This window comes from Natator depressus, chromosome 5 (genome assembly GCF_965152275.1).
Source record: "Natator depressus isolate rNatDep1 chromosome 5, rNatDep2.hap1, whole genome shotgun sequence".
Taxonomy (NCBI): Eukaryota; Metazoa; Chordata; order Testudines; family Cheloniidae; genus Natator; species Natator depressus.
The window spans coordinates 21,173,266-21,200,028 of record NC_134238.1 but is presented as its reverse complement, the minus strand read 5'-3'; the positions used below and the strand labels follow the sequence as shown (position 1 = coordinate 21,200,028).

Here is a 26,763-nt window from a genome sequence, read left to right as displayed (position 1 = left end):
TTCACAATATTCTCGTGTCAACAGTAGGAAACTGACACTAAAACAAAAGGAGAAGGGGGACGTATCTGGAGCAGAAAAGCAGCAATCAGGGCTGCAGAATGCAAGGGAGGGCACAACATCTTAGCTGGGGAGGAAGATGGACTTGCACTTGACAAGGCTGGAGTAGCTGAAAACTTTTATTTAGGGAAAAGGGACATGATTTTTTTTCTTGTGGATCCAAATATCTCCAGGGCTGTCTCTCAAGCTGGTAGCATTTTGAAGGAGGGAGAGTTCTAAACAGTGCAGAGTTGAGTGGGATTTTAAAGGTCCCTTCAAGAATGCAGCACTTTCTTCCTCACCCGTGGGAAAAACCTTTAAAAAACGCCTTAAATAATCCAAAACAAGAGCCACTGTTCAAATGAGACTTGGCTGCTTATGGCTCCAGCCCCACTGGTGAAGCATTGTTGAAACTGCATGCTGAGTTATACCCAGTACTGCATGCTGAGTTATACCCAGTACAATCCCACTGAGCCGTGTGTGGCAACCAGGTGTGTAAATCAGGGCAGAAAAAAAGACTGGTGCCTGAATATAATTCCTTTTCTTATTAAACTGCACATCCCAAGCACCTCTTTACTTTTCAGGATTAGAGGGAAATGCTCTATTTTAGGGAGAATGAAATGCCATTTGGGAGTTGATGGCCCAGAGTGGTGGCAGACAAGGGCCTGGATGAGGGCTGGACTCAGCCATTGGTATCAGCTATTTCCTTTTTTGTCATTCAAATGGATTTTGGGTCATGGCTGACATCCCAGCCATCATGTAAAATGCTTCCCTGTGGCCTTTTGATATGCACACAGAGGTATCTCACTGCCAAGTCCCTGTCCTAGGAGGTGAAGGGAGAGGGAAGGCTGCAGGGTGATCTCCCACCTCCATGCAGCCAGTGGCCTATGCTTGCCACTGCCATGCTGGAGCCTCCACATTTATTTATTGACATTTGCAGAATTTTAAAATATTGTGGACAGAATTTAATTTTTTGGTGCTGACTTCCCTCAGGAATATGAGGTGCTGGGCAGCTGGGGGTGTGTGTGTGAGAGGGGCACTGGGCAGTGCGGGGGGGGGGGTGGTCTGTAGGTGGGAGATTGTTCGGCATAGGGATCTGTGGTGGAGATCTCTGGGTGAGGGGCCACTGGGCATGGGGGTTGCTGGGCATAAGGGGGGTGGGGGGCACTGGGCAGGATGGCAGTGTGGCAGGGCATGCTGGCAGTGCAGTGCAGGGGTTGGGGTGAAGACGGCACAATTAAACTGTTTTTAATAAAGTGCATGTGGCAAGTTTTCCAATACTGTAAGCTTATGTTTGTGTTGCTAAGAACAAGTTGGGCATAGGGGCCCCAGTTTAATAATACTGTGTAGGGCCCCATAAATCCTAAGGGTGGCCCTGACAGAAGGTCAGACTAGATGATCTAGTCTAGTCTGGTCTTAAACTCTATGATTCTATGATGTCTTAGCTGTTTTCTACCGGATTACTGATGCTATTACTAATAAGCAAGACCTTTTATGTGCTGTTCTGACTCTTACAGAGCTAAGTGATGGCCAAGGGAACAGAGGAAACACATGTGGTGCTCATGAGAACAGTGATACAGATACCATCTATGATGAACCATGTAATGAATATCTGCCCAAAGCAAATTGCTGTGCAATTCTGGGATCTGTGGAACCTCAGTGTAGAGACTCTGATTCATCGTCAGCACATGACAAGCTATTGAAACCTCTTTATGAAAAGGATTCAGACGACCACCTCACATGGGAAAATAGGAAGCTTGAGAGCTTAGAAATCAGTCCTGCAGTTGTCAAAGCCACAGCAGTGAACTTTATCGGAGAGGCCAGTACTGAACATTCTGTTGCAGTAAATATAACAGAAGACAATGAAGCTGTCACAGCACTGGCAACTGGACGAAGAGCAGCAATGGAGGGTTGCAGTGATTCTGATAGCCTACTAAAAACAGATGAAGCGTGTAGTGGCACAGCCATAAGAAACACTTCTCTCAGACAAACTGGAGAAACAGATGGTATGTGCCTGGGCTCTAGCACTGGAAATAAAATAGAAGAACCATCCACTCATGTTTTAACAACTGATATCTTAAATGCCGAGGAGTGGTTGGAGGAGAAGCCAAACGAAACATTAACTGATGATAATGGATCTATTCAAATGACTGCTGCCCAGGAAGGAAAGCTTGCTTCTAATAATTCTTTCCAATCTGATGATGCAGAATCTCCTCCCAGATTAATAAAGGCTCAAAGTAATCATTTAGAACAAGACCAAGAACACCTAACTTACATATCAGATAGTTACATTCGTCAATTACCTTATACGGAACAGAATATACATTTAATAAATGATCAGATAATTAAACGTATAGATGAACTAGCTACTAAAGACTCTCCTGTTATACAGAGCTACCCAGAAATAAAAGATTGTGTTTATCTCCCTGATCTTGTACAAAAAGAAGATTTATCCAGTAATTCCTCCTGTGAAACTATCAGTCAATTTACAGGTGAAAAATACTCTTCTGTTAAAGAAGTCAATAAACGTTCTGACGAGAATTTTCAGGAAAAAGGAAATGAATCAGACCTGAATGCACAAAATGACAGTAACTGTAGCACTTACCATCTTTCAAGAGATAATGACAGTAAAGATTTCCAAAGTGTTTCTGATGCACAGGACTGCAGTTACATTATACAGCTACATAATTTAATAAGGAGTCCTGAAACTGTAACGTATGAGGACAGACTGAAAAATCCAGATCAAGACAACAATAAGACAGAGATAGGTGTGCAGCAGGTGGTGTTCAAGGCATTGTCCGAGGAGCAGTTTTTAACTGAAATTTTATTAGAAAAACCAAGAGATGAAGAAAACAAAATGGGTAGAGAAAAGAGAGATCTTGGAATAGATGAGGTACAAAATATTGCAACTTTAGGTGTCCCAGGATTGGACAGCATTTCAGAAATTCAGCCTTTAGATTCTCAGCACAGAGCATCAGAAGGAAATGAAATTATCCTTGACCATGGTTGCAAGATGGGGAAAAAGTTAAGAATGGACTCTTCAGCAGGTTCCACTTATGAATCTGGGCCGGTGGCACCATTTAGCTTCTTTCAGCCTATAACATGTGTTGGGAATGAAAATAATAGTACTGCAAGTCAAGACTGTAAAGATGTTGGTGACAAGGTGGATAGTTCCATCCTTTGCACTCAACATACGAACTTACGAGAAACTTTATCTGTCTCTTTAGAACCTATGAGCCAAACAGAAGGATCCAGTATCAACACACTGGCAAAGGGATACTCCAGGGTAGAAAGCCTACTGCAGTCTGAATCCACACAAATGGTAATTAAGGGGAATGAAAATTTGAACAAGTTGGGAACTACACCTGAACTATTGCAGTGTCAATGCCCTAGAACAGCTGAAGAAAACAAGGATGAAACCATCTTGTGTGAAAAGAAAACAGAACAAATTCAAGAAGCCATTGAATATAGCCTAGGTGAAGGTGAAGTGGAGCCTTATATGCGTGCCTTGATTACTCCAGAGGAAGAAGAACATATTACAAGTTATTGTACTGGACAGTCCAATCCATCCCTGACTCCTTCCGCTCAGCAAATTGGAACACCCTGTAATACATACGGGAGTGGAAATACAACTAATTCTACTGAACATCATAAAACCAGACAATTCACGGCTGGCAGGAGTCAAAACATGATTGCATCAGACCGTGTAACAGGGGGTTTAGTTAGCCTCCCAACATATGCCTCAGAGAACAGCCAACATTTCCAGGAGGAGCTGCCACAGAGCAAATCTCAGCAGTGCTCTTTAGCATTGACCACAGCTGATCCATTCACACTAAGAGAAGAGAGGACAAAAACACAAGAAGGGTCAAAACCCTGCAAGCCCTTGCTTGTTGGGCCTGAGGACATTAAGTGTCAGCAAGAAACAGCAAACAGTGGACATTCGGCTGATGGGGGTAAGAAGAAAATGATGTCAAAGGTGCTGTCTAAGAAACCCCGACTAGAAGCAAAGGAAAACCTCAGCAAGAACTCCAGTTGCATTAAAAATGCCCTGAAAGCTAATGCAGGCATAATTCAGAGGAAAGAGAGAGAAGAGCAAAGAAAACTACCTGCTAAAAAACCCAGCAAAGGTAGGAGGGAGCTGTCTCTCTATTGTTGATTTTTTTTTCTTTCACATCCCTCAGACTACAGTATAAATGTCAAAGAAATTTCCAACACACCACAAGACTCCTTCAGCTAAACTAAATCAGCTAGAGATGTCATGCATTAATGTATGAAAATGTCCATTCTCTGAAGTAATAACCACTACTATGCCATGCTGCAAATCTGTTCAGTCCCTGGCTCCCCTTAGATGATAAATGTATCATATTTTATTAATTTTTATGCCTTTTATAATGTAGTTTCCTCTGTTCAAGACAAGGCTCAGGAACATAAAGTACATTATGATTATTCCAACAGAATCCATGCAATATAATAGCAAACACAGTAGTATCATGTTATTCTATTCCTGCAATGGGTTGGTTTCACAATTGTGCCACCACCCTGTGTGTCCCCAATATAATTATACTGTGTTGGGGACCTAACGTGTTTATACTGCTGGTAACCTATTACTGTTATTTATATAAGGCTGTGGATATGCATAACACTTTGCAGAAATGTAAAATGACAAAAGGCCCAATTCTGCACTTGCTTACACCAGTATAAATCCTGAGTGACTCTGCTGAGTCAATGAAGTTAAACTGGCATTAAACCAGTGTAAATAAAATGAGAACCAGGCCCACAGTTTCTGTCCCAAAGAGCTTACAATCTGGAAGGACAAAACACAAAATGGCAGTAGCGTAAAAGCAACACAATTAAGCATTTATGGTCAATATAAGATTTTGCTGGGTCCAAGCTTTTCTTTTCATTTTTTAACATTAGATTTCACATTCCTGTTGTAACACAAACTACGTTTAAATCATTAAGAGGTAAGGTGTGAGAGCAGGGGTGGAGAGTGACTGGAAGGAGGCTAACAAGCTGTTCAAATATTCTAAGCAAGCTAGCAATCTGTTTGAAGGCTCTACAACTAAGACCTAGGTCGACCTAGCTACATCACTCAGGGTTGTGACAAATTTCAGAGCCTGGGCAACGTAGCTAGGTTGACCTACCCCTCACTGTTGCAGCTAGTTCAATGGAGGAATTCTTCTGTCAACCTAGCTACTGCCTCTCGGAGAGGTGGCTTACTTGCATTGATGGAAAAACCCCTTCCGTTGATGTAGGAAGCAACTACACAATAGTGCTACAGTGGCACAGCTGCAGTAGATCTGGATCTCTGCTTTCGCTAATCACTTATTTAATTGAATGCATTCCTGTGTTTATAGGTGATAGAACAGATGTCTTCTTTGCATGACAATGTTTGTGCTAGCAATGACCATAAAAGGGGATTAAGGGAGATGTGCTGTAGCAGGCACAATAAATGACTAGTTCTGGTTGGGAACTTTGTGCAGGGAGGTCTGTTGTATAGCTGCAGTCCTGTCAGTGTCTGTAGTTGACAATGTAGACAAACCAGAAGTTACAAGAGGGCCTAGTGCATTAAGAAAGGGGGAAGGATATGCCCAATCCTCAAATAATGTCGGCCATGTAGAATGTAGGTACTAAAAACATCTGTTTGGGTTCTGTATATTTCAGAATAATATTTAAACGAAATATTATTCAGAGATTGTTCTGCAAATGTCCAGGCATACACCAGACTGGGCAGGTTTTATACATCTGCATCTGATCCACTTTGATTTAAACCTATGGTTACTACATGGAACTAACATGTCAACAGTTAGTATAGTATTGATAATGGGGTGAATCAGTTCTGGTGTAGTAATTCTCTTCTTTTTGGTCCATAGAGGAATGGCCTGTGGTTAAGATTGGGAGTTAGGAGTTCTAAGTTCTATTTCTATCTCTGTCACACTTTTCTTGCACAACTTTACGCATGGTTCAGTAAGGTACTTCAAGCATGTGCCTAACTTTAAGCTTATGAGTAGTCTCACTGGCCAAGATTTAAGTGGCTAGTGATTTTGGGTGTCTCAGTTTTGAACACCCAACTTGCAGCACCATAGAGGGGCCTGATTTTCAGAAGTTGATTGCTCAGCACTTTCTGAAAATCACACCTCTTTCAGGCATTTCAAGTTGAACATCCAATAGCTGAGGGTCCCATTATCACTAAACTCTTAAATGTTGGCCATTGACTTCAATAGAGCTACTCACTTACTTAAAGTTAAGCACATACTTAAGTAACTAACTGAATCAGGGCTTTAGAGGGCAATTCTACTCTGAAACACAACTCTGTAAAAATTTGAGGTTTCATGTTTATTGTTTCTCAGTCATTTCCAGTTCAAATACCCTCAACTTATGAGTAAAAATATGGGGGTTTTGTTTGATGAGGGTGGTTGTTTTTGTTTTTAAACAACAGCAAATTCCACTTGGAATCTGAGAGTCAGTCTGCTATCTTTCCTCGCTCACATCATCAATAGCAATAAGGATTCTGCTCACTAACTAAAGGAGTTTAGGCAAAATCAGTGCTAGTTGGGTAACCACATTATGTTCACATTATTACACCTCAGTGATACCTGTGCAGCTTTATTATAGTTTAACTGACTGGCCCTTTAATCCGGGAGAAGGTGTGTTAAATAAGAATGTGCTATTTTTACGTTATGACTTTTATAAAAATGTATTAAGGCAAAGTTACAATAACGTTTTAACATACTACATTGTACATTACTTATAACTTACTCAGTATTCAAAGAACCTGGCTAAAGATTCCAGCTTGCTGGCTGAGAAACCCTCCTTCTCAGAATGCTAGAAAGAGTGACCAAATTTCTAAATACCTATCCTCTTGTTGCCACTTCTTTAGTGTACGTACTTGATGGGAAAGCTTTTCAATTGCATATTCTACTATACCACAATTCCATAAGAGGGATTATGCATTTTCAACAATGTACAATAAAAAGTCTAGCTGCTAACAAAAAAGAAGAAATTAATTTGTCCTTCTGTTTAAAATATATTAAGTAAGCAGGTCAGGGGATCTCTAGGAAGCTAGCATTTTGTCATAAGAGGAATCTCTTTAATAATTTCATCCCCAAACCATCTAATTCCTGGACACAACCACCACATGTGCAAGTATATTCCCCTTTCCCCATAACCCTGCCAACAAAGTACCTCCCTAGTAGCAAAAGTATGATGGAACTTACTTAACTGGAGTCCAATGCTATCTATACAATTATTTATTTAAAAAATTCTTTAGGAACTACACAAATTGTAGATGTATATCCCCTTACCCACGTAGAGACACACTCATCCAAAATAATTTCTTTGTCCAAACCCGTCACCCATCTTTTCATCTGGGTTGTTTTCTTATCAATGTCCTTTTCACTCAAAATTGTATATATTTTAGAAATTAAATATTTTGTTCCTGCTTGCTCCTGCATCAACTCCTCAAATGGATTTAAGGGGTAAATAGGGCCACCTAATATCCAGATTTCACAGCAAAATCTTTGACTTTCCAATATTGAAAATATGGGATCTTTATATTATTTACATTATTACATCTCTCTTGGTATGATTTCTAATCAGGACCCAAGAACAGCTGTCTGAATTGAGTAATCTCAGCTCTTACCAACAATGAACAGTCACTTTGATATTTCCTAGGGATATTTTCCTCATTATAAATGAAAATAGCTAAGGGGAGGGCCTTGGCAATAGGAATTTAGAAAATATATCCAAAGCTACTAAGGTAGTCTGGATGAATGAGTGATATTCTATTTTTGGTGACCTACATTTCATTTTAACCCATTCATTATAAATAGCTCCAGCCTTATTCTCATTTTACCCGGTGTTTGCATGTTCAATTGTTAACCCAGCAGATCACATTTCTTATTGTGATGCATAATGATAAGCCAAATTAGGGAAAGCTAGTCTATGCCACTTTGTAGGCTGTTACAGAACTTTAAAACTCACCCTTTGTCATTTATGTTTCCATATGAATTTTAATAGTGCATCCTGACATGTTTTTAATGTCATTTCAGGGATACCAACAGGGATGCACTGAAAAAAATAATAACTTTGGGAGGACATTCATCTTTACCAAGGCTACCCTACCTAGCCAAGAAATTTCATAATTGTTCCATTCCTCCAAGTCTTTTATTATTTTATTCCACATTGGAGGGTAATTTGCTTTAATATTTATTCCTAAATATTTTAAATTCTTTTACCCATTTAAATTTATATAGCTGACATTTTGAGGTCCCTTTAAAATGGCAAAGTAGTCATATTATTTTCTGATTCTTAACTGTGGATATTTCATTTCAAGCCCCCAAGTTACTGAAGAAAATCCATGCTGAGCTGTTCCCTGATTGTTCTGGAAATATTAAATTATGCTGTCAGTTTGGGGAAATTCATGAAGACTCCACCGTTACATGGATTAAAGATTCAAAGTTACTAGCTCGAGTGAATAGAAGGTAAGGAGGGATCCTAACTGGCACTTCCTGAAATATTTGTAGATTATCTTTTGAGGGGGAAAATTAAATGGTCCAATGATAAACTCTTGGTGAGAGAACTGAAGGTGATATGACTGGGGCAATATACTGACTAAAACAAAATAGTCAGAGTTTGCAGAGTGCATTAATATCAGACATTGTTTCCCTCCTTCAAGGTAGTTCCAGTCTGCTTGCTTTAGCTGTTTCATATCTGTTCCCATCAGACTGTCAACTACTGTGCAAGATCATGCTAAGGTGAAATTCCAGCAGCTGGGCCAAACAATATAAACAAGTCTGGCTAAGATATGAGAAACTGGGAGATATGAATCTCTGAAACCTAATAAAAGCAGCTAATAGGCAGTGAGCAGCTTGTTTGACGAACAGGAGAGGTCAGATCCTTTGAACTTTAAATTCTGTTTTAAATGGCCCTTTAAACCAGGGCTTTGGAGCTGTGCTCTGGCTCCACTCCAGCTCCAGGCAAAAACCTGCAGCTCCACTGCTCCGGAGCTGCTCTGCATTCCAGCTCCAGGCTCCGGTCCAAAGCCCTGCTTTAAACTGACAAGGGTTGGGTATGAGCAAAAATTACCTGACTCCTTAACCCAGCCAATTAAATTATATCAGGGTGGCTGAGCAGCAGTGTACTGAGAAAAATAGAAAATGAAAGCTTTATCTATTCAGAAGAGTTAAGCACCTACCCTTTTGAAAATCCCACTAAGCATTTGTAGGCACCTAAATACCTTTACAAATATGTCCCTTTGACCCAGCCTCTGAGACTTGGTGCCACTGTTTTTTTTTTAATTGCAGTGTAGACGTATGCATAAAATCACAGAAATGTAGGACTGCAAAAGACCTTGAGAGATCATCTAGCCCAGACCCCTGCAATGAGGCAGGAGCAACTAAACCTAGACCTTGTACCCCTAGTCTTGTCACCATATAGACAGTATGCTTTTCAGTTTATGGCCTGTCATAGACTGTACACTAATACAACATCAAATACAGTGGGACCCCGATGCTGATAGGGCATCTCTGGGCACTACTGTAATACAATTAGTAAATAATAAAGCTTAAAAGATAGGTATTTGAGCCTGTGGGTTTTGACATCTTGAACTTCACTGTTCTTGGAAAGCAGCCCTTCCAAAAATAGCATTACAGCACTAAGCAACAGTGATCCAAGAGTGACATGAAAATGGGGGTTAGCGTAGCTGAGGGCATGTACTAGTAGAGTAACTAAGCAGGTCCACAATACTCACCAAATCACATCAGATGTGCCATTCCTAGCTCCTCCATGGGAAATGATGCTGCAGAGTGCCAAATATATAATATGAATTAAGAGGGAAAGGAGAGAACAGCTGGACAACTTATTACTAGTCCTAAACAAGATCAGCTTTAAGTATAGACTGGATGCTGCAGGTGGCTAACTAGGGTGCTCCATTTTACCAGGAAGAGGTGTGTGGACACAGAGTAGTTGCAGTGCAGGCAACAATCCAGGGGTTTATTGCTAAAGCATGAGCTGCATGAGGCCAGATAGCCAGAAAAAACATTTCCTTCCCTAGAAAAGGGTGGAGGAAAAGAATTGGGAAGGGTTGAGTAGTCAAATAAAGAGAGGAGGAGAAATCAAGGGAAAGAAAGAGGTAAGGAACCCAGGGAAAGGAGGAGAGATGAGCGGCGACTAGGGAAAAGGAAAAAGATCTGGGGGACCCAGGGAAAAGAGATGGGGAATCCATATTGTGTATTCAACTTGGGAAGAGGAAACTAAAGATTATTATTGACCTAGGGCCCCAATTCAGCAGAACACTTACACACATTCTTAACTCTGATTGAAGTCAAGTCAATGGGTGCTTACACGCATTGCTGAGTAGGGCTGGCCTTAAGCACTTGCTTAAAGTTAAGCATAGGCTCAAAGATAAAATATAAGGTGCCAATACACCAGACTTAGTCTCACACACACAGAGTCAAATTCAGCCCTGATATCAGCAAGCACAACTCCCTTTGTTCTCATTCATGTCAAAAAGTGGTCCCTACCAATATCCAATACCTATACATGTTTCTTTGGAACGATACACTCTATTTCCATGCAGAGCTGTTCTGAATATCCAATCAACAGTATTTGTTTCTTAGTCTACAAGAAAATATACTTTATATGCTGTGTTAAGAGACTACAGAAAACATTCTCTCTTATGACTGCTAGTGTCATGTAGAATCATAGAATCATAGAATATCAGGGTTGGAAGGGACCTCAGGAGGTCATCTAGTCCAACCCCCTGCTCAAAGCAGGACCAATCCCCAATCAAACCATCCCAGCCAGGGCTTTGTCAAGCCTGACCTTAATTCCCCAATACACATGTCCTGCCTGCCGTAGCAGGTTTACCTGTGAAACCGATATGAATATTAGAAACTGATAAGAGTTTCTAATATTGTAATATAATCAGGTTCTGTGTAGGCTTGGTAAAAGTATTGTTTTCTCTCAGGATATGATGAAAAAAAAATCTACTGGGCAAATACAAAACAGGCTGGATGCTTCCAAGTGGGGGGGTTGAAAAAACATATCAAATCTATTCACATCCCCTCTGAATCACGCTCTTTGCAGCATTATTTAGTCCAAAAAATCGGGTGGTTCTGAGTAAATTGGTTAGAAAAAATGTTTTAAAAGACTAAACTGCAAATGTTAACAACTTCTATTCCAGTGCAGGGGATGATTCACCAGTGTCTTTGGCAATAGTTCAAACTAGCATAAAAGACCAGGGATTGTATTATTGCTGCTTGAAGAATGTTTATGGAAAGGTGACTGCTGAATTTAACCTGACCTCAGAAGGTAAATCCCAGCACACTGGCTTTCAAGTTATAAGAACAATGTTTGAATTCTATGTCACTACCGCGTCTCTTTCCTTTTATTCCCTTGTAGTATTGAAACATCTTTCAAGTTATCAGGATATTGAAGGTAAATACATTCATTGTTTGTTTCAAATACCTGCCCTTTCTATTTGGCACACTTTTGTCAATAAAATATAAATGAAAGTCAACAATAAATTCGTAGGTATGGAAGTTATCAGGCTCCTGAAGGTAAAGGACCAGGTTTGTTAGTTCTTTGCATTGCTCTGGTGGTGCAAAGCAGCTGTATAATGATAACCAGATAGTTAAACCAAGCTTTGCATCATCAAAGTGGCCTGATTGTTTCAGTGGATCTGGCCCTATTTCATTTCTCTTAATGTGAAAATAAATGATGAGAAAAGTTACCACTTTAAGGATGGTCCCAGAGATGAACTTATGGCAAGAATTTTCAGACAAGATCCACACAAAAACATGAACAAAAATGTACATATTTACGTGCACAACTGCAGTGGTTTCATATGCAAATCAGATTGCACTTGCAAATGGTAAATGAGGTGCTTGAACAGCTATGTTCATGTCAGATCACCCAGTTTGCACATGCAGTCATGATCCTTACAGTGCTTCCTCCCTTGATCAGGGGAATGAACTGGTGTGTGTGTGGTGCTGGCTGTTCTAGAATCAGGAACAGAATCATTCTTCGCAACACATCTTTAGCGAGGAAGTTATGTCTTTTAAATTGTCTCAGGGGAAATTAGTGCATCCACAAAAGCTTGCAGTCATCTTTTGCACACCAAAACACCTCCCTTCACACACACAAGTCAAAAGATACATAGTAGGAAAAAAAAACATTTTTAAAAATACAAAGTTTGTTTGGGATACTAACTCTCAGATTTACAATTTTTATAGAATTATAAAAATGTAGTGCCGGAAAGGACCTTGAGGAGTTACCGAGTACAGCCCCCTGCACTGAGGCAGGACCAAATAAACCTAGACCATCCCTGATAGATGATTGTCTTAAAAACCTCCAATGATGGGTTTTTGCACAACCTCCTTTGGAAGTCTATTCCAGAGTTTAACCACCCATATTTTTCCTAATATCTAATCTAACTCTCATCCTGCAAATGAAGCCCATTACTTCTTGTCCTATCTTCAGTGGACAAAGAAAACAATTGTTCCCATCCTCTTTATAAAAACCTTTAACATATTTGAGGACTGTTATCAGGTCACCTCCTCAGACTGGGGTGAAAGTAACTTAATGGGCTTAATAGACAGCCTGGGTCCTGGGCAAGGTGGCGGGAAGGGGGGGGCACTCTAGGCCCCCAGAAGGGGCGGGGCTAGGGCCAGACTCCCCCAACCAGTAAACTTAAGGCAGTAATTCTGGATGATTACCTAATCATACAGCAAAATCATCATAAGAAAGATAGATAGATAGATAGATAGATAGATAGATAGATAACACAGCTTGATTTTCAAAAACTCAGATTAACCGTGGTGGGGGATCACATAGGTGCATATTCTAATCCAACATGCACAATGCATCTCACATATCTTGGTGAATGCACTTATCAATAAAATTCAGGTCTGCAGTTTAAACACTCTGATATTCAGGAGCATCTGAGCAGAGGATTTAGCCCATTTGACCCATTTTATAGCTGGGGCCAGTTACAACAGTCAGATCTGGTTTGGTATTTTGAATTTTTCCAAACTTCAGAGGTGTTCAGCTCCAGAGTTGTGGCTTGGGTACTAATGGTTATGTATCTGTAGGTCTGATTGTTCTCCTTAACCTATGAGGACAGGACAAGAAGCAATGGGCTTAAATTGCAACAAGGATGGTTTAGATTGGACATTAGAAAAAACTTTCTAACTGTCAGGGTGGTTAAGCACTGGAATAAATTGCCTAGAGAGATTGTGGAATCTCTTGGAGATTTTTAAGAGCAGGTTAAACAAATACCTGTCAGGGATGATAGAGATAATACTTAGTTCTGCCATGAGTGCAGGGTACTGGACTCAGTGACCTCTCGAGGTCCCTTCCAGTCCTATGATATGTTAGTGTTTCCAAGGTGCAGCCCGAGACACAACACTCAGAGATTAAATTAGCTTTGACCCTGAATCCTTTTTCATTATACCATTAATACACGATAAATCATCTTTTCCTCTTGCACCAGAAATGCCTTCAGACCTTATAGATCAGTCATCAGTGCAATGTTTCTTGGAGAGTTCTTTCCCATTATGCGTTGCCCCTTGCTGTCCCAGTAAAGGCAAAATTACTCTTAAAGCTAATGGGAGTTTGCAGAATTGTGCGTTTTATGGAATTCCTGTAGTATAAAACAGTTTGAGTTAAATGGACGGATACTTTCGATGCATTTGGTGCACTGTCACTTCACACACAGTAAATAGTGAAATACCACTGCAACGTCACAGTAATAAAGAAGGAGAAAAAAAGAGGAGCAATAAAATATTCTGGCATAAACTCTTCTAGTGCTATTTGAACACATGGTATTTGCAAGTTGTCTGCTGTGTAACTTTACCCAAGGAGAAGGGCAAGCATGGAGATCTGGAATATTTTCCCCATGTGTTATCTTTTATTTAATCAGACCGGCACATCTTGCTATGCATGTGCTAAAGATAGACAACGCTTTGCAAATTGATTTATCATTTCTGAACATACTGTACTAGTCAACTACTTCATTCAGATGGTTGATTTTTTTCTTGTTTCTCTTTGTGGAGTAGAATTAATCATTCACTTCCTCTTTCAAACAAATGGAGGGCTTTTCATCTAGCAATGCTGTATAACTTGATAAAAGAACTATAATTGGAGATAAGGAGCCCTTTTATTATAGTACTGTATATATACATACACTGTTCATTCTTTGCTTCAAAGGGAGTCAAAGGTTTACATCATCTAAATCATAGACAGTCACTTTAGTAAGAGGAAAGACTTTGTACTGCGCACTTAGGGCTTTAGGTTTTCTTCTCTCACCTTTCATTAACACAGGAGAAGTTGTGTGCACATAGAGAGATGAGAGTAGTCCTCACTCTGCATAACTCTGCAGTAGGGTGACCAGATAGCAAGTGACAAAAATTGGGATACTTTTTTTTTTTTTTCAGGGGGCAGGGAGTATAGTTGTCTATATAAGACAAAGTCCCTAATATCGGGACATCTAGTCACCCTACTCTGCAGATCTGTAACGCAGGTAGAATTTTTAGTTCGTTTTCCTCTATAATCTTTCCCTTTTCCCCACTTTGTTTTTTTCTTTTACTCTTTTTGTATTTCCCTGCTTCTTCTTCCTCCAATATTTTGTCTGTATTTTCTTGATAACGTTATTCCACACATTTGGAAAATTGAAGTCAGTAATTCTGCAGTTTTATTCAGTTTTAACAAACTTAAGCAGATGTTCGTCATCTCAGTGCTACCTATAAAATCCACAGGTAACAGTCTGAGAAACCATGGTTCAAATTTATGCCTAGTGTCACCCCCACTGAAATCAATGCAGTTACCCCACAGATGAATGTGACACAATATTTTATGGAGAACCTGAGTCTACACAAAACCACCTGTGACATAAAAGTCATAGAATCATGGAAATGGAGGACTGGAAAGGACTCGATAGGTCATCAAGTCCAGTCCCTGCACTGAGGCACGACTAAGTATTACCTAGACCATCCCTCCTAGTCCTCCTATTATCTTCTTTGATTTCTAATAGATCTTTAACCTAGTGCTTACAGCTTTAAAACACAACTATTCAAGATACATGATTTAGCATGTAATTCTGCAGCTCTGGGACTGATCTGAAAAACGTTATTGATGCTATAATTATTATTTATATTATTGTAGTACCTGGTCCAGATTGGGACCTCCTTGAACCAGGTGCTGTACAAGCACACAGGTAAACATGGTTTCTGCACTGAAGAAATCTGAAAGCTAACGTTAATTTTTAAACATTGTTTTTCAAATTGTAAAATAAGCTAAAGCAGAATCGACAACAACCTCACGTCTTCAAGCTTTTCTAAAAAGATTAGGCCTGATTTGCAGGGAGATTAGGTGTGCAATCACACATGCAAATGGAGCACACCCTAGCTGTGTGTATATTTTGTAGACTTAATGGCCCAACTTTCCTGCCTTCTCCCAGGACCAAAAAATTTGAAGCAAATCATCCCCACCACCAACTTCAGGTTCTCAAGCAACTGTAGTGGCTTCATGTACATTTGAGGATCCAGTTCAAAACTGCCCTTCTTGTTTTTAAAATCCACTGTGGATTTGCTCCAGCCTACCTCATGGACCTTGTAGCTCTCTAATTCCCTCTCTACTCCATCAATATGATTCCCTCTCTGTCCCTCCATAGTGTCTCAGCATTCTCTTCTGCTTCTCTTTCCCCATCAGAACCTTCTTTCCACCTTTCCCCTATTCTTTTCTTTTCACTCTCAACAGTCTCTTTCTTTGCAATTTACTGTGTATATGGAAAGATGCTGTACAGAACACAGTTTCATTGTGTTTTAGGTTTGGAAGAGATTGAATTCATTCAGCTCATATTCAGAGAAGATTTCCTCAGCGATAGCTATTTCGGTGGCAACCTGCATGGAAGAATAGTAACGGAAGAGTTACACTTTGGCGAAGGGGTGCACCGGAAAGCATTTCGAAGTAAAGTGATGCAAGGCCTAGTGCCTATATTCAGCCCCGGTCATCCCTGTGTTCTTAAAGTGCACACTGCTATTTCATATGGGACCAAAACCAAGGATGAACTTGTTCAGAAGAACTACAAACTGGCAATGCAGGTAAACTCCATTTTCCTCTGTAAACAAACATTGTGGGAAGAGCTGGCTTTGAAATTTTCAAATAGCTGGCTGTGTTAAATGTTTTCAGTAACGCTACATTGGCATTCCTGTTTGTAATATAGGAATGCTATGTTCAAAATACTGCAAGAGAGTACGCCAAGATATATGCAGCAGAAGCAGAATCTTTGGAAGGCTTTGGAGAAGTGCCAGAGTGAGTATATATATTATTCTGAGCTACACTGGCCATCTGGCTCCTGGAAAATATTGCTGGGGAAGAAAAAACAGGCATGCTGAGAACATATGGGGTACCACTGCAGTCATATCTTAGATCATACTTGGTAATGACGAAATGGTAAAAATGATTCTTTTTTCCAATTATAGAGAAAAAGAGTAAAATCCAGTGAGTACCAGAGATTCAGAAGCAGAGGGCCTAATTCTGATCTCACTTACACTGATGTAAAGAGTAATCTATATAAGTCAGTGCAAGTACACCAGTGTAAACCCAGTGGGAGATGAGAGTTAAACCCCAAAGCTCTCAATTAAAAATAAAACCTAGCAAAAAAACCCTAGCATTTCTGAAAGCTGGTACTAAGTCTCTTCTGTTTAGATGAGTCACCTGAGCCCATTTGTGCTTAAGCCACAAAGTTTAGCTCTGGTTCTGGACTCTTCCCAAGTTTGAGATGTTCATATCGAAGGATTGTTCCAGTGTAGAGAGAGGGTTTGTCTATGTGTGAAGATCAGATGAGTAGTTTTAGTACAGACCCATCGCTGCACCTCAGGTTGGGAAGTGACACCTCGTGAATTTTGCAACAGATAACTCAGATCTTTTTCAAAGGATTTGCTGTTCCTGTGTATGGCTACCATACATAGTCAGATGCCCTAAGGATGGTTGAAATTCCACCTGTCCATGACTCACCTCAAGGATAAATCTCACATGCCTGTGAGCAGCCTAAGTCTCCATCTCCTTCTAGATGACATAAGATATCTGCTTCAGCTGCATCTGAATCTCTGAAAAAGATTAGAGTGGATGAGTTAACTATTTTCCCAGTAGTCTCTCTATATAGTGAAAGATGATTCCATTTGGAAACAGTGAAATAAAACATATCTAGATGCTGACCCAAAGGGAGCTGAACAGTAAGCTAAGCCCTTGCTTTATCCAAAACAGCAGGTGGTGTTGGTATCCACACCACCTCTTTCCATCTTTACTAATTAGAATAACTTATATACATGCCTCCTCCTCCAGATCTGCAATCTTCACATCCTGGGCTGCTAGTGAGGACACCGTTGTATCAGTATAAAAGGGTACAGCTGTTCCCAAATGGCAAAGGGAATAACTGGACAGGTGTCAGGCCCCTTTATACCAGCATTCCTGCTCCACGCTAGGGCTTTTACCCATTTACCTACATCGGTTAAAATAAAAATAAAAACCACACCCATAAACAAAATAGTTATACCAGTAAAAATTAAGTGTAGACCAGGCCTGAAAGAGCAAAAAGGAAGAGTTCTCCAAGTGCGTGACCATCTGCCCTATCTCCAAGCCATCTCAGGCCTCTGTATCCCATCAGTTATATGGGCAACACTCCAATTCATTTCAATATGAGCTGTGTGTACACAAATTATGCTGGGAATCAGGCCCCTTGAACACTGCCATTTCCAGAAGTACTGGACTGTCCTTGAGAGTTGTACTTCTGGGTGTGACCACCACCATTTTGGCAGTATTGCTTTAAGGGATGATGTTGGATGCAGGAAGGCATGTGACTGGAGAGGACCACACTTCTCTGAGGTTTGCCATATCTTCCGGTAAAGCAGTGACTATTGCTCCATACAGGAGCACTCCTGTGTCACTTCAGTAGATATGTAAACAGAATCAGGCTCATTGTGAGGTTTCAATGCACTTCTCAGAAGCCGAGATGCAGCAGCAATGAATTCTGGTAAACAAGAGGTTCGTGTTGGCAGTGAGACAAGTAGTTTCTAGAATCCTTAACAGATTCAAGTATGTGCTAGCTGGACATGCAAAGCTCATCAGTTTCACTTTATGTTCAGTGTGTCTTTGAGAAGATCCCATAACTCAAAGCAAAACTGCCACAGTTTGTCTGGATTTGGACCGCAACCAGTTTCATACCTATTCCATCCCGAACCATAAGTGAACCCAGGGTCTGGCAAACCGAGCCCACATTCATGGAAGGCTTTGCAAACCTTTTGGCAAAATTAGCCCAAGTTTTGAGTTTGGAAAACCAAGTGAGTTTTGCCTGGTTTTGAATTTCCAAGTGAAATTTCACCTGGAGTCAGCTGAGGAGTTCTGAACTAGACACAAACTTCACCAAAGTTCAGGGATTTTCAGCTCCAAGGCTTTGGCTTGAGCCAGTCTGTACTAAGAATCTAATAAGCCCCCTAAAAAGAAGTTCTTATATTTCCTCTTATTGTCTGGCAAAAGAGTTATTTTGGTCTGAATTTTCAAAAGTGTTAACTAACTTTGGATGCCTCTGGCTTTAGGTGCACAAATTGAGAAACCCAAGCCCTGCAGTGCATCAACACTGATCACAGATAACATTGCCATGGAAGCCAGTGGAAGATCAGCACCTTTAAAAATCAGGCCTTCTGTTGTCAAAAAGGCACCATTAAAACAATGGACCCAAAAATTAGTAGGCCTTCATTTTCAGAATGTACAAGGACAGCATTAGCAATTATGCTTTGAAAACTTAATGCAGAGGGGTTTAGATTTGACCCAGTAAATGAAACAGAACTTACATAATTTGTAGATCATTGCACAATAGAATATCCAATGCAGATCAAAATGTTTCCCACGATCAAACTTGACTCAGCCCTAGTATCTTTTCTATTGATTGTCTGAAACTGCATGTTCCTGGACAAAAAGTCTCTTTCTTACACTTTCCCTGACTGAGATCATTAAGGTTTATTGGGTTCGATTTCAGGATCATTCCTATTTTCCTTGTTCATCGTCCTGAGAATAATATCCCTTATGCAACCGTGGAAGAGGAACTGATTGGAGAATTTGTGAAGTATTCTGTCCGGGATGGCAAGGAAATAAATTTCATGAGAAAAGACTCAGAAGCTGGTCAGAAGTGTTGCACCTTCCAGCACTGGCTGTACGAGAAAACCAATGGAAATTTGCTGGTTACAGATTTTCAAGGTGAGAGTTCTGATCCTTGTGACAGTATGTGACAGTTCCTCCAGCTATCACCCTGACACCCAATCACTCAGTCTCCCAGTGACTGGACAGACTTTCATAGTACGTCTGTGGAGTCAGAGGTAGTGAGCCTCCCCGCCTGGGCTGACAGATTTGGGGTGGGGGTTTGTGCTAGTGCTCTAAAAATAGCTGCGTAATCTGCACTGAAGTTACAACTTGGGCAGCAGCTCAGACTCTGAAGCCTAGGGATGAGGGCAGTGCACTTGAAAGTGCTGTCTACACAGCTATTTTTAGAGTGCTAGCACGTGTCTCGCCAACCCACGTCTGTCGACCCAGGCTGGGAATCTCATGGCCACAGGCTGTGTACATATGCCCTCAGCACAATTCTATTCTTTGCTGTTTTCAACATACTAAACTTGCTGAGCATGGTCATGTAACGCCGACTGACCCCAGTCGGCGGCAGCCGGGATCAAACCTGGGAGCTCTTGCATTTAACACATGATCCTCTACTGCATGAGCTAAAAGACGCATCTCTCTTAGCCAAGGCTGTAGCAGGCTTATCAATCTCTAGCTCAGAGGTGGGCAAACTAGGGCCCGTAGGCCACACCCGGCCCGCAAGACTCTCCTGCCCGGCCCCTGAGCTCCTGGCCTGGGAGGCTCCCCCCCAACCCCTCCCGCGCTGTCCCCTTCCCCCACAGCCTCTGCTCACTGCGCCGCCTGCTCAGTGCTCTGGGGGGCAGGGCTGTGAGCTCCTGGGGCAGCACAGCTGCAGAGCCCGGCCTGACCCGGTGCTCTGTGCTGTGCGGCGCGTGGCTGGCTCCAGCAGGAGGGTGCGGCTGCCTGTCCTGGTGCAGCCGCGCCACCAGCCACCGGTGCTCCAGGCAACGCGGTAAGGGGGCAGGGAACAGGGGGGTTTGGATAGAGGGCAGGGGAATTCGGGGGGTGGTCAGGGGCCAGAGGTGTGGATAGGGGTCAGGGAAGTCAGAGGGCAGGAAATGGGGGTTGAATGGAGGCAGGGGTCCCGGGGGGGGGCAGTCAGGAAGGAGAGGAGGGGTTGGATGGGGCAGCGGGGGAGCAGTCAGGGAGCAGGGAGAAGGGGGGGTTGCATGGGGCAGGGGTCCCGGGGAGGCAGTCAGGAAGGAGAGGGGTTGGATGGGACGGCAGGTGGCAGTTAGGGATGGGAGGTCCGGGGGAGAAGAGGTTGTTGGATGGGGTAGGGGTCCCGGGGGAGGGGGGGAGTCAGGAATGAGAGGAGGGGTTGGGTGGGGCGGCAGGGGGGTCCAGGTGTGGTCAGGAGACAGAGAGCAGGGAGGGGGGATGTGGATGGGGCAGGGGTCCTGGGGGGGCCGTCAGGGGGCGAGAAGCAGGGGGGGGTCGAATAGGGGGCAGGGGCACAGCCTCCCCTATCAGGCCCTCCATACAATTTTGGAAACCCAATGCAGCCCTCAGGCCAAAACGTTTGCCTGCCCCTGCTCTGGCTGGTCTAGCCACCCCAAAAAAGGACAGAATGCCACACCAAGCAGGCATGGGTTACTCTCACTCACTAACCTTATCACATAAAACTGCTTCTCCTGGATGAGGACCAGAGAGATTCCTGTTGAACAGATCATGTGCAGTGTCCTGGTCGCACATCTGCGAGCACACTTACTGTCTCTCTCTCGAGTGCCTTTTTAATTCCTTTTGTAGCTCTGGTATTTAATTCTTGACCTTTTATCCCCACATTCAGAATCCTTCCCACACCATCAGACATCGCTTGCAGTACCCACAAGGCTCCGCCATCCCTGTCTATCGTGCTGTTTGACAGAATGGCTCTCCTGTTGTGTTTCTATAACCCAGCTCTTTTACAAGGATAGGTTGTTGGCCTATTGCTCAGCCAGCAGGCTTCTTTTTGTCTGGTCCTTACCCTTTGACCTCTCTGTTGGATAGTCCTAACAGGAGTTAAAACTCCCGCCGTCACAGTCTCCCAGGGTCATTGGAACATACAACCACTCCATGGCATCAAGCATAGTCCCCTGTAAAGAACAGTATTATTACTAGGCATTATAACCCAGACGAGGAGTTGCAGGTGTTCCACACCTCTGAATACCAGGCCACATGTTTAGGTGTCTAAATATGTATTTAAATCCCAGTCTTCAGGCACCAAAGTTGGAACATTTTGTCTTGAGCCTTTATTTCAGAAACACAACGTAAGTAGTGTGAGCCAGTGTGCCTGGAGCAGCTCTCACTTAAAATGCCAAGGTCAGGGCAGGCTGCAAAAGGGAGAGCAGATACCCCCAAAACTGGTGGTTAACACTAAAGTTAAACTCACCAACCAGTCACAAACTGTGCTTCTGATCCGCCACACTGGTTATCAAGAAGCTGAAAAAAGAGATCACATAGCCCCCTTTATTACATTCCAATTCTCTGGCTCCCAATCAGTTCATAGGTCCAGTACAGTGAGAAGTTATTTAAAAACTTTGCTCACTATACAAAAGGTTCTTCAGACCCCAAAAGGCCAGCCACATTACCAGGTCAGTATTAGTTTGGATCTTACCCAAAATACCACACTACCAGCTAATCCTTTAGCATCTAAAACTAAATGTTTATTATAAAATAAAGAAAGAATAAGAAGAGAGTTGTTAAATGATAAAGCACCCAGATACATACGGAGGCTTCAACATCCATATATCAGGTTCTTAGCAGTACTGATGAATTTGCCGGCTTGAAAGCCCTCTGGAATACATCCACAGCATGGATGGGTTGTTCAGAGCTTCAGTTTGTAGAAAAGTTACTCCAGAGGTATGAAGCAGGAATGGAGGCAAAATGGAGATGATGCAGCTGCCTTTTATATTCTTTGGCCATGCAGCTTGTACTTCCTTTGTACCAAACACAAGCTTCACAGCCCATGGCATGGAAAAGCCTTAGAGTTCTGTCTATAGGCATGCCCCTACATGTCCTGCTGACTCATCTGGTTCCTTTCAATGGGTTCATTGTACAGTTGATGACCCTCCATGGGCCATTGAACAGGCTAGGCAGTGCTGATGGCAATCTGTTTGGGGGTGTCACCCAGATGCACAGCACAAGTTTGGAAATGCAGATATACCCTACATATCTATAACTCACAATACAAAGGTGATACAAACATATAAGCAAGATTATCATACTTGGCAAATCATAACATTTTCACAGATACCTTACACGGCATATCTAGCCCGATTCATTTCAATTTTAGAACATTAGTATTAATAATAACACTATAAAGTGTGTCACAATTCCATACAGCATCTCAAGTGGCATGTCAGTAACAGCTCAAAGGCTTTAGCTGCCTGAGGTCATGTCTACACTAGCGAGCTTACAGCAGCACAGCTGTACCACTGCAGCAGCGCCGCTGTAAGATCACTCGTGTAGCTGCTCTATGCTGATGGTAGAGAGCTCTCCCGTTGACCTAATAAAATTACCCCAATGAGTGGTGGTAGCTATGTCGGTGGGAGAACCTCTCCTGCCAACATAATGCTGTACGCATGAGTACTTGTGCCAGAGAAACGTATGTCTCTCAGGAGGGTATTTTTTTCACACCCCTGAGTGCCATAAGTTTTGCTGGCATAAGTGGTAGTCTAGACGCAGCCTTCAAGCCTGACCCATGCCTACTTAAGTCAAAAGGAGCTTTGCTATGGATGCAAGAGAAGGAATTTAGAGCATGAGAAACCCTTTGATCACACAGAACCCATCCATTCAGTTGGCTGTACATTATCTTACAGCAGGAGGACAAAAGGGGCAATCTGTCCCATACAGATATTAATGATGGTATTAGTAACCATGGGGTTAAATAGCATGAAGCCTATTGCACCACTTAAACATTAATATAGGGATAAAAGTCAGATTTAAATGGTGTAGTCTTTGTGCTGGTCGTCTACATGAGGAGGAATTTCACCTTCAATAATTTGTCCTAGGCTACAGACCAAGGGCCACTTTCAGCTCTCAGTTACGCTGATGTCAGTGGGACTGACAGAGTGTAACACACAGCAGGATCTGACCCCCCCCAAAACAGCCTATGTTTTGACAAGTGAGTTCTGAATGGCCCCATGATGTGTTTCGATGACTGTGCTCTCAACAAGCTAAAACCGTTTCCTTGTCCTAGTTGGAGCTTTAAATTGGGTCTCTTGGAGTGGAGCTTGTTCTCTGGAGCCCTAGGCAGCACTTCTCCTTACTCCACCAACTGTTCAGCTTGTGTTATACTTTCTCCAGCCCGTTCTGGACATATGGTTCTCTCATCTGAGTCTAACTGTGTCGTTCCTGACTTGCTCCCCCTGCTGTGCTAAGCATGCTGCCCTTGCAATGCTCCTGGTCCTTTCTGGCCTTGGTAGTGAGAGCCTGGATTCAGGAATCACACCTGAACCTCTTATGCAACCCAGGAAATCCCATGGCTCCAGCTTCCAATGAGCTTGTTTGTACAATGCCTCGCACAATGGGGCCCTGGTTCATGACTCCTACACTCTACTGAAGTACAAATAAAGAATACCGTTCATGGGAATTAGCTAATTAGATGATACCCTGTCAGTATAAAAATATCTGTAAATTACTGTTATCAAAAACTTATTGTAATAGTCTTTTTTCCCTGAAATAACAATTCAAACTAGCATTATGCCAGTGGAACCGCAGTCAAATTATTATATAGGGACATAGGATTTTCTAAAGTATATTCTTTTTGTCTAATTGAAGCACTGAGACCCACCTGGTAATTAAAAAAAAATCAATACTAATTACAAGTGCCTTTGGCAAAGTGACTAGAGAACAATACAAATATGTGGGGAGGACAATTGCAACAATACACCGCCTTTTGATAGGGCATCTCACATGGGAGAGAATAAAAGCTGTGCAGGGAGGTTTCTGATATTTTCTTTTCTACTCCCTAACACAGGCCCTGTGAGCTCTGGTGTGGTGTTGGCTTTCTGTGTGTTATCCACACTCACAGGAAAGAAATGGATTAGCTGCTTGCTGTGGCAAGTGCTTTAAAAAGGTTCATTAGCATCCAATCCGGGGGAGGGGAGGTTTTCGCGTGGCTTGTGTCTCTGTAAATAACCAGCTTGGAAAGAAAAGAAAAAAAGTCTCACACTCTTACTAGGAGATTTAATTTTATTACAAATGCACCTTAGTAAATCAGAACATTTACCACAAAGCTGACTAATGCCTGCTTTTCACCCCACCACTCTGGGATTTATGAACTGCTTTGTGAATTAGAAGACTCTAGAAACAGCACCTTGTGCCCTCACTTTGCCTTGCATTTAAACATCTAACATCTATTAAAACCAACGGAAAAATTCACACCCAGGCTCCTGATCGCGTCTGAAGGAATGCCCTCCTCCTGTCTAGAGAACGCTGCCATGACACCATTATATGCCTCGCTCATCCGCATTGTGCAAATATTTGGCCTTTTAAAAAGTACAGTGTATGTGTTCACTCAGTTGTTGAGGGAATAAATAGAGCAACAGTCCTGGCTGGGGTTCTGCAAGGAAACGTGGAATCTTTCCACCCCTTACCCTTTCAAATGAGAAGGCTGAAACTCCTCCCTCCCCCCCCAAACAAATGCAAATGAATTAACAGGGAAAAGCCTATAGGGCAAATTCCTCCTGGCCTTATGAGTATGAGGCATGCTAGAGTCAGGAAGCAGAGCAGCTGACTTAGTATCTGAGCCTGGGGGTTATATGCTCTGTATTGATTCTTACAACTGCTGCTCCAAAAAAGGAGCACGGTGTATCTGCTGCTGACAGCAGCATCCTCACAAAGGGGGACCACTTGGACCCTGTCAATGCCCCAAACCTGCTGACCACATCCCCTTGGAATGGCTTGGCTGTGAATGTTGCAAGGCACATTAGCTTTTGTTTCCTGCGGTGCACTTGAGGAAGTGCTAGATCTGTATCCTACCCTACACCTGCTCTGAGGGAGAAGGAGGCTCCCTGCATCATCATCTTTCCACAGCACAAGCTCACAACACAGGGCAGGGATTTCCCCACAATGGCTAGCAAAACAAAAGTGGGGTAAAAGTGGGAAGCATAAGAGCTTTTTGGAAACACTGAGTGAAGAGTTTAATTTAGTGCCTATTGGTCACCCAAAAAACTAAACAGAGAGCAAAGATTGTTGGGCCATGGTGCTGATATGCAAAGTGGTTTCCACATTGGAATACACTGTACCCCGCCCCAGCTTGCAAACATCCAAATCCCAAAACTTAGGAACAATAAATGACCCTTATGCATCTCTTTGCAGATGATAAATGTTCTGATGCTGGATTTAGATGTTCCTTTAAGATGCCACAGTTGAAGTGAGGCTCCTCAGTTACCCTCCAGCGTCGGAAACATTCCAGAGCCTTAGAGCTCCATTTATCACCCTGTTTGTAAATCACTGGAATGCTCCTGACTGCTGCTAGTGTTGTGAATTGCACAGAGCAAAAACCCTACGTTTGAGGGGAGAATGTTAAAATATTGCCACTACACAGAGATGACTGAAAGAAACTATAATCAATAAAAGAATACCTAGCTGCATCTATAAGGCTATAAATCTGAAGACACTCCTAGAAAGCCTGGTATAATGCAAGCTCCCTGTTTTGTTTTGGTTTTGTAGGTGTAGGAATGAAGTTAACTGACGTTGGCATAGCAACATTGGCCAAAGGGTGAGTGAAAGACATATTTCTTAATGAAATATATTTGTATTGTGGTTCAAACTCCTCACAGTGTAAACCTGATGGGGGTGGGTGCATTGGAGGTTTATTTCTCACCATAACTTTAGGGGGGAAAACAATCCCAATGCAATTTCTGTTAACCTCCTCACATTCATAAAATATTAATGGGAACCTTCCTATCAAGAAAACACATTTGTTTTCCTCTTTGAAGAAAAGCGAACAAACTGGAGGTTTTGCTTTGCAGAATTTCTTCATAAACACTTTATCTTGGAACAAATAAGATGTCATTGGTGTTCCTTGTAAAATAACAAATAATCACCAAGATTTTCTTTTCTATTTGTTTTTTTTTTATCTCCCATGCAATACAAATCAATAGAACAGTCGATATTTAATGCTTCAGTTCCTATCTTATCCACAATGCAAAATTATTTGAAAAATCAGGGAGATGTGATGATTCAGGGGATGGGTAGTGGGATACAGGCCTACATTTTCAAAAGTGATTTTGTGTACCCATCTTGAGATACTTTATAAGGGCTTGATTTTCAGAAGTGGTGAAGAATCACCTTCTGAAGATCAGGCTTGTTAAGGCACCTCAGTTTGAGCACCTAAAAAATGAGGCATCCAAAAATCACTTGTTTTTTTGAAATGTTTGGCAGCCCCAGTCTATCCTGTCTAGGTTGCTTGTTCAAGGCCAGCCAAGCCCAGAAGTGACTGAGAGTTGTTACTATCTGATGGCTATTGAATAACTGTTATGAAACACACAATGTCCCAGGAATAGGATGCATCCATACCACAACTCGCACTTGCTGGCAGCGGCCATGGAT

At 42.1% G+C, this 26,763-nt stretch overlaps 1 protein-coding gene and 1 long non-coding RNA gene across 2 annotated transcripts in view; one reads left to right on the top strand and one right to left on the bottom strand.

Annotated features, from left to right (window-relative positions):
* Positions 1-26,763, top strand: part of ALPK2 (alpha kinase 2) — a 68,876-nt gene that overhangs the window by 30,324 nt on the left and 11,789 nt on the right. Inside the window, 8 exon segments of the mRNA XM_074953904.1 lie at positions 1,554-4,163; positions 8,372-8,519; positions 11,222-11,349; positions 11,440-11,475; positions 15,865-16,139; positions 16,262-16,350; positions 19,073-19,290; positions 25,882-25,930. Of these exon segments, the coding sequence (XP_074810005.1) occupies positions 1,554-4,163; positions 8,372-8,519; positions 11,222-11,349; positions 11,440-11,475; positions 15,865-16,139; positions 16,262-16,350; positions 19,073-19,290; positions 25,882-25,930 (3,553 nt within the window).
* Positions 15,643-21,953, bottom strand: LOC141988070 (uncharacterized). The gene is made up of 4 exons (XR_012639648.1): positions 21,934-21,953; positions 21,191-21,299; positions 17,056-17,147; positions 15,643-15,938 (listed from the first exon to the last, which is right to left on the bottom strand). It is a non-coding gene; the product is annotated as an uncharacterized LOC141988070 (long non-coding RNA).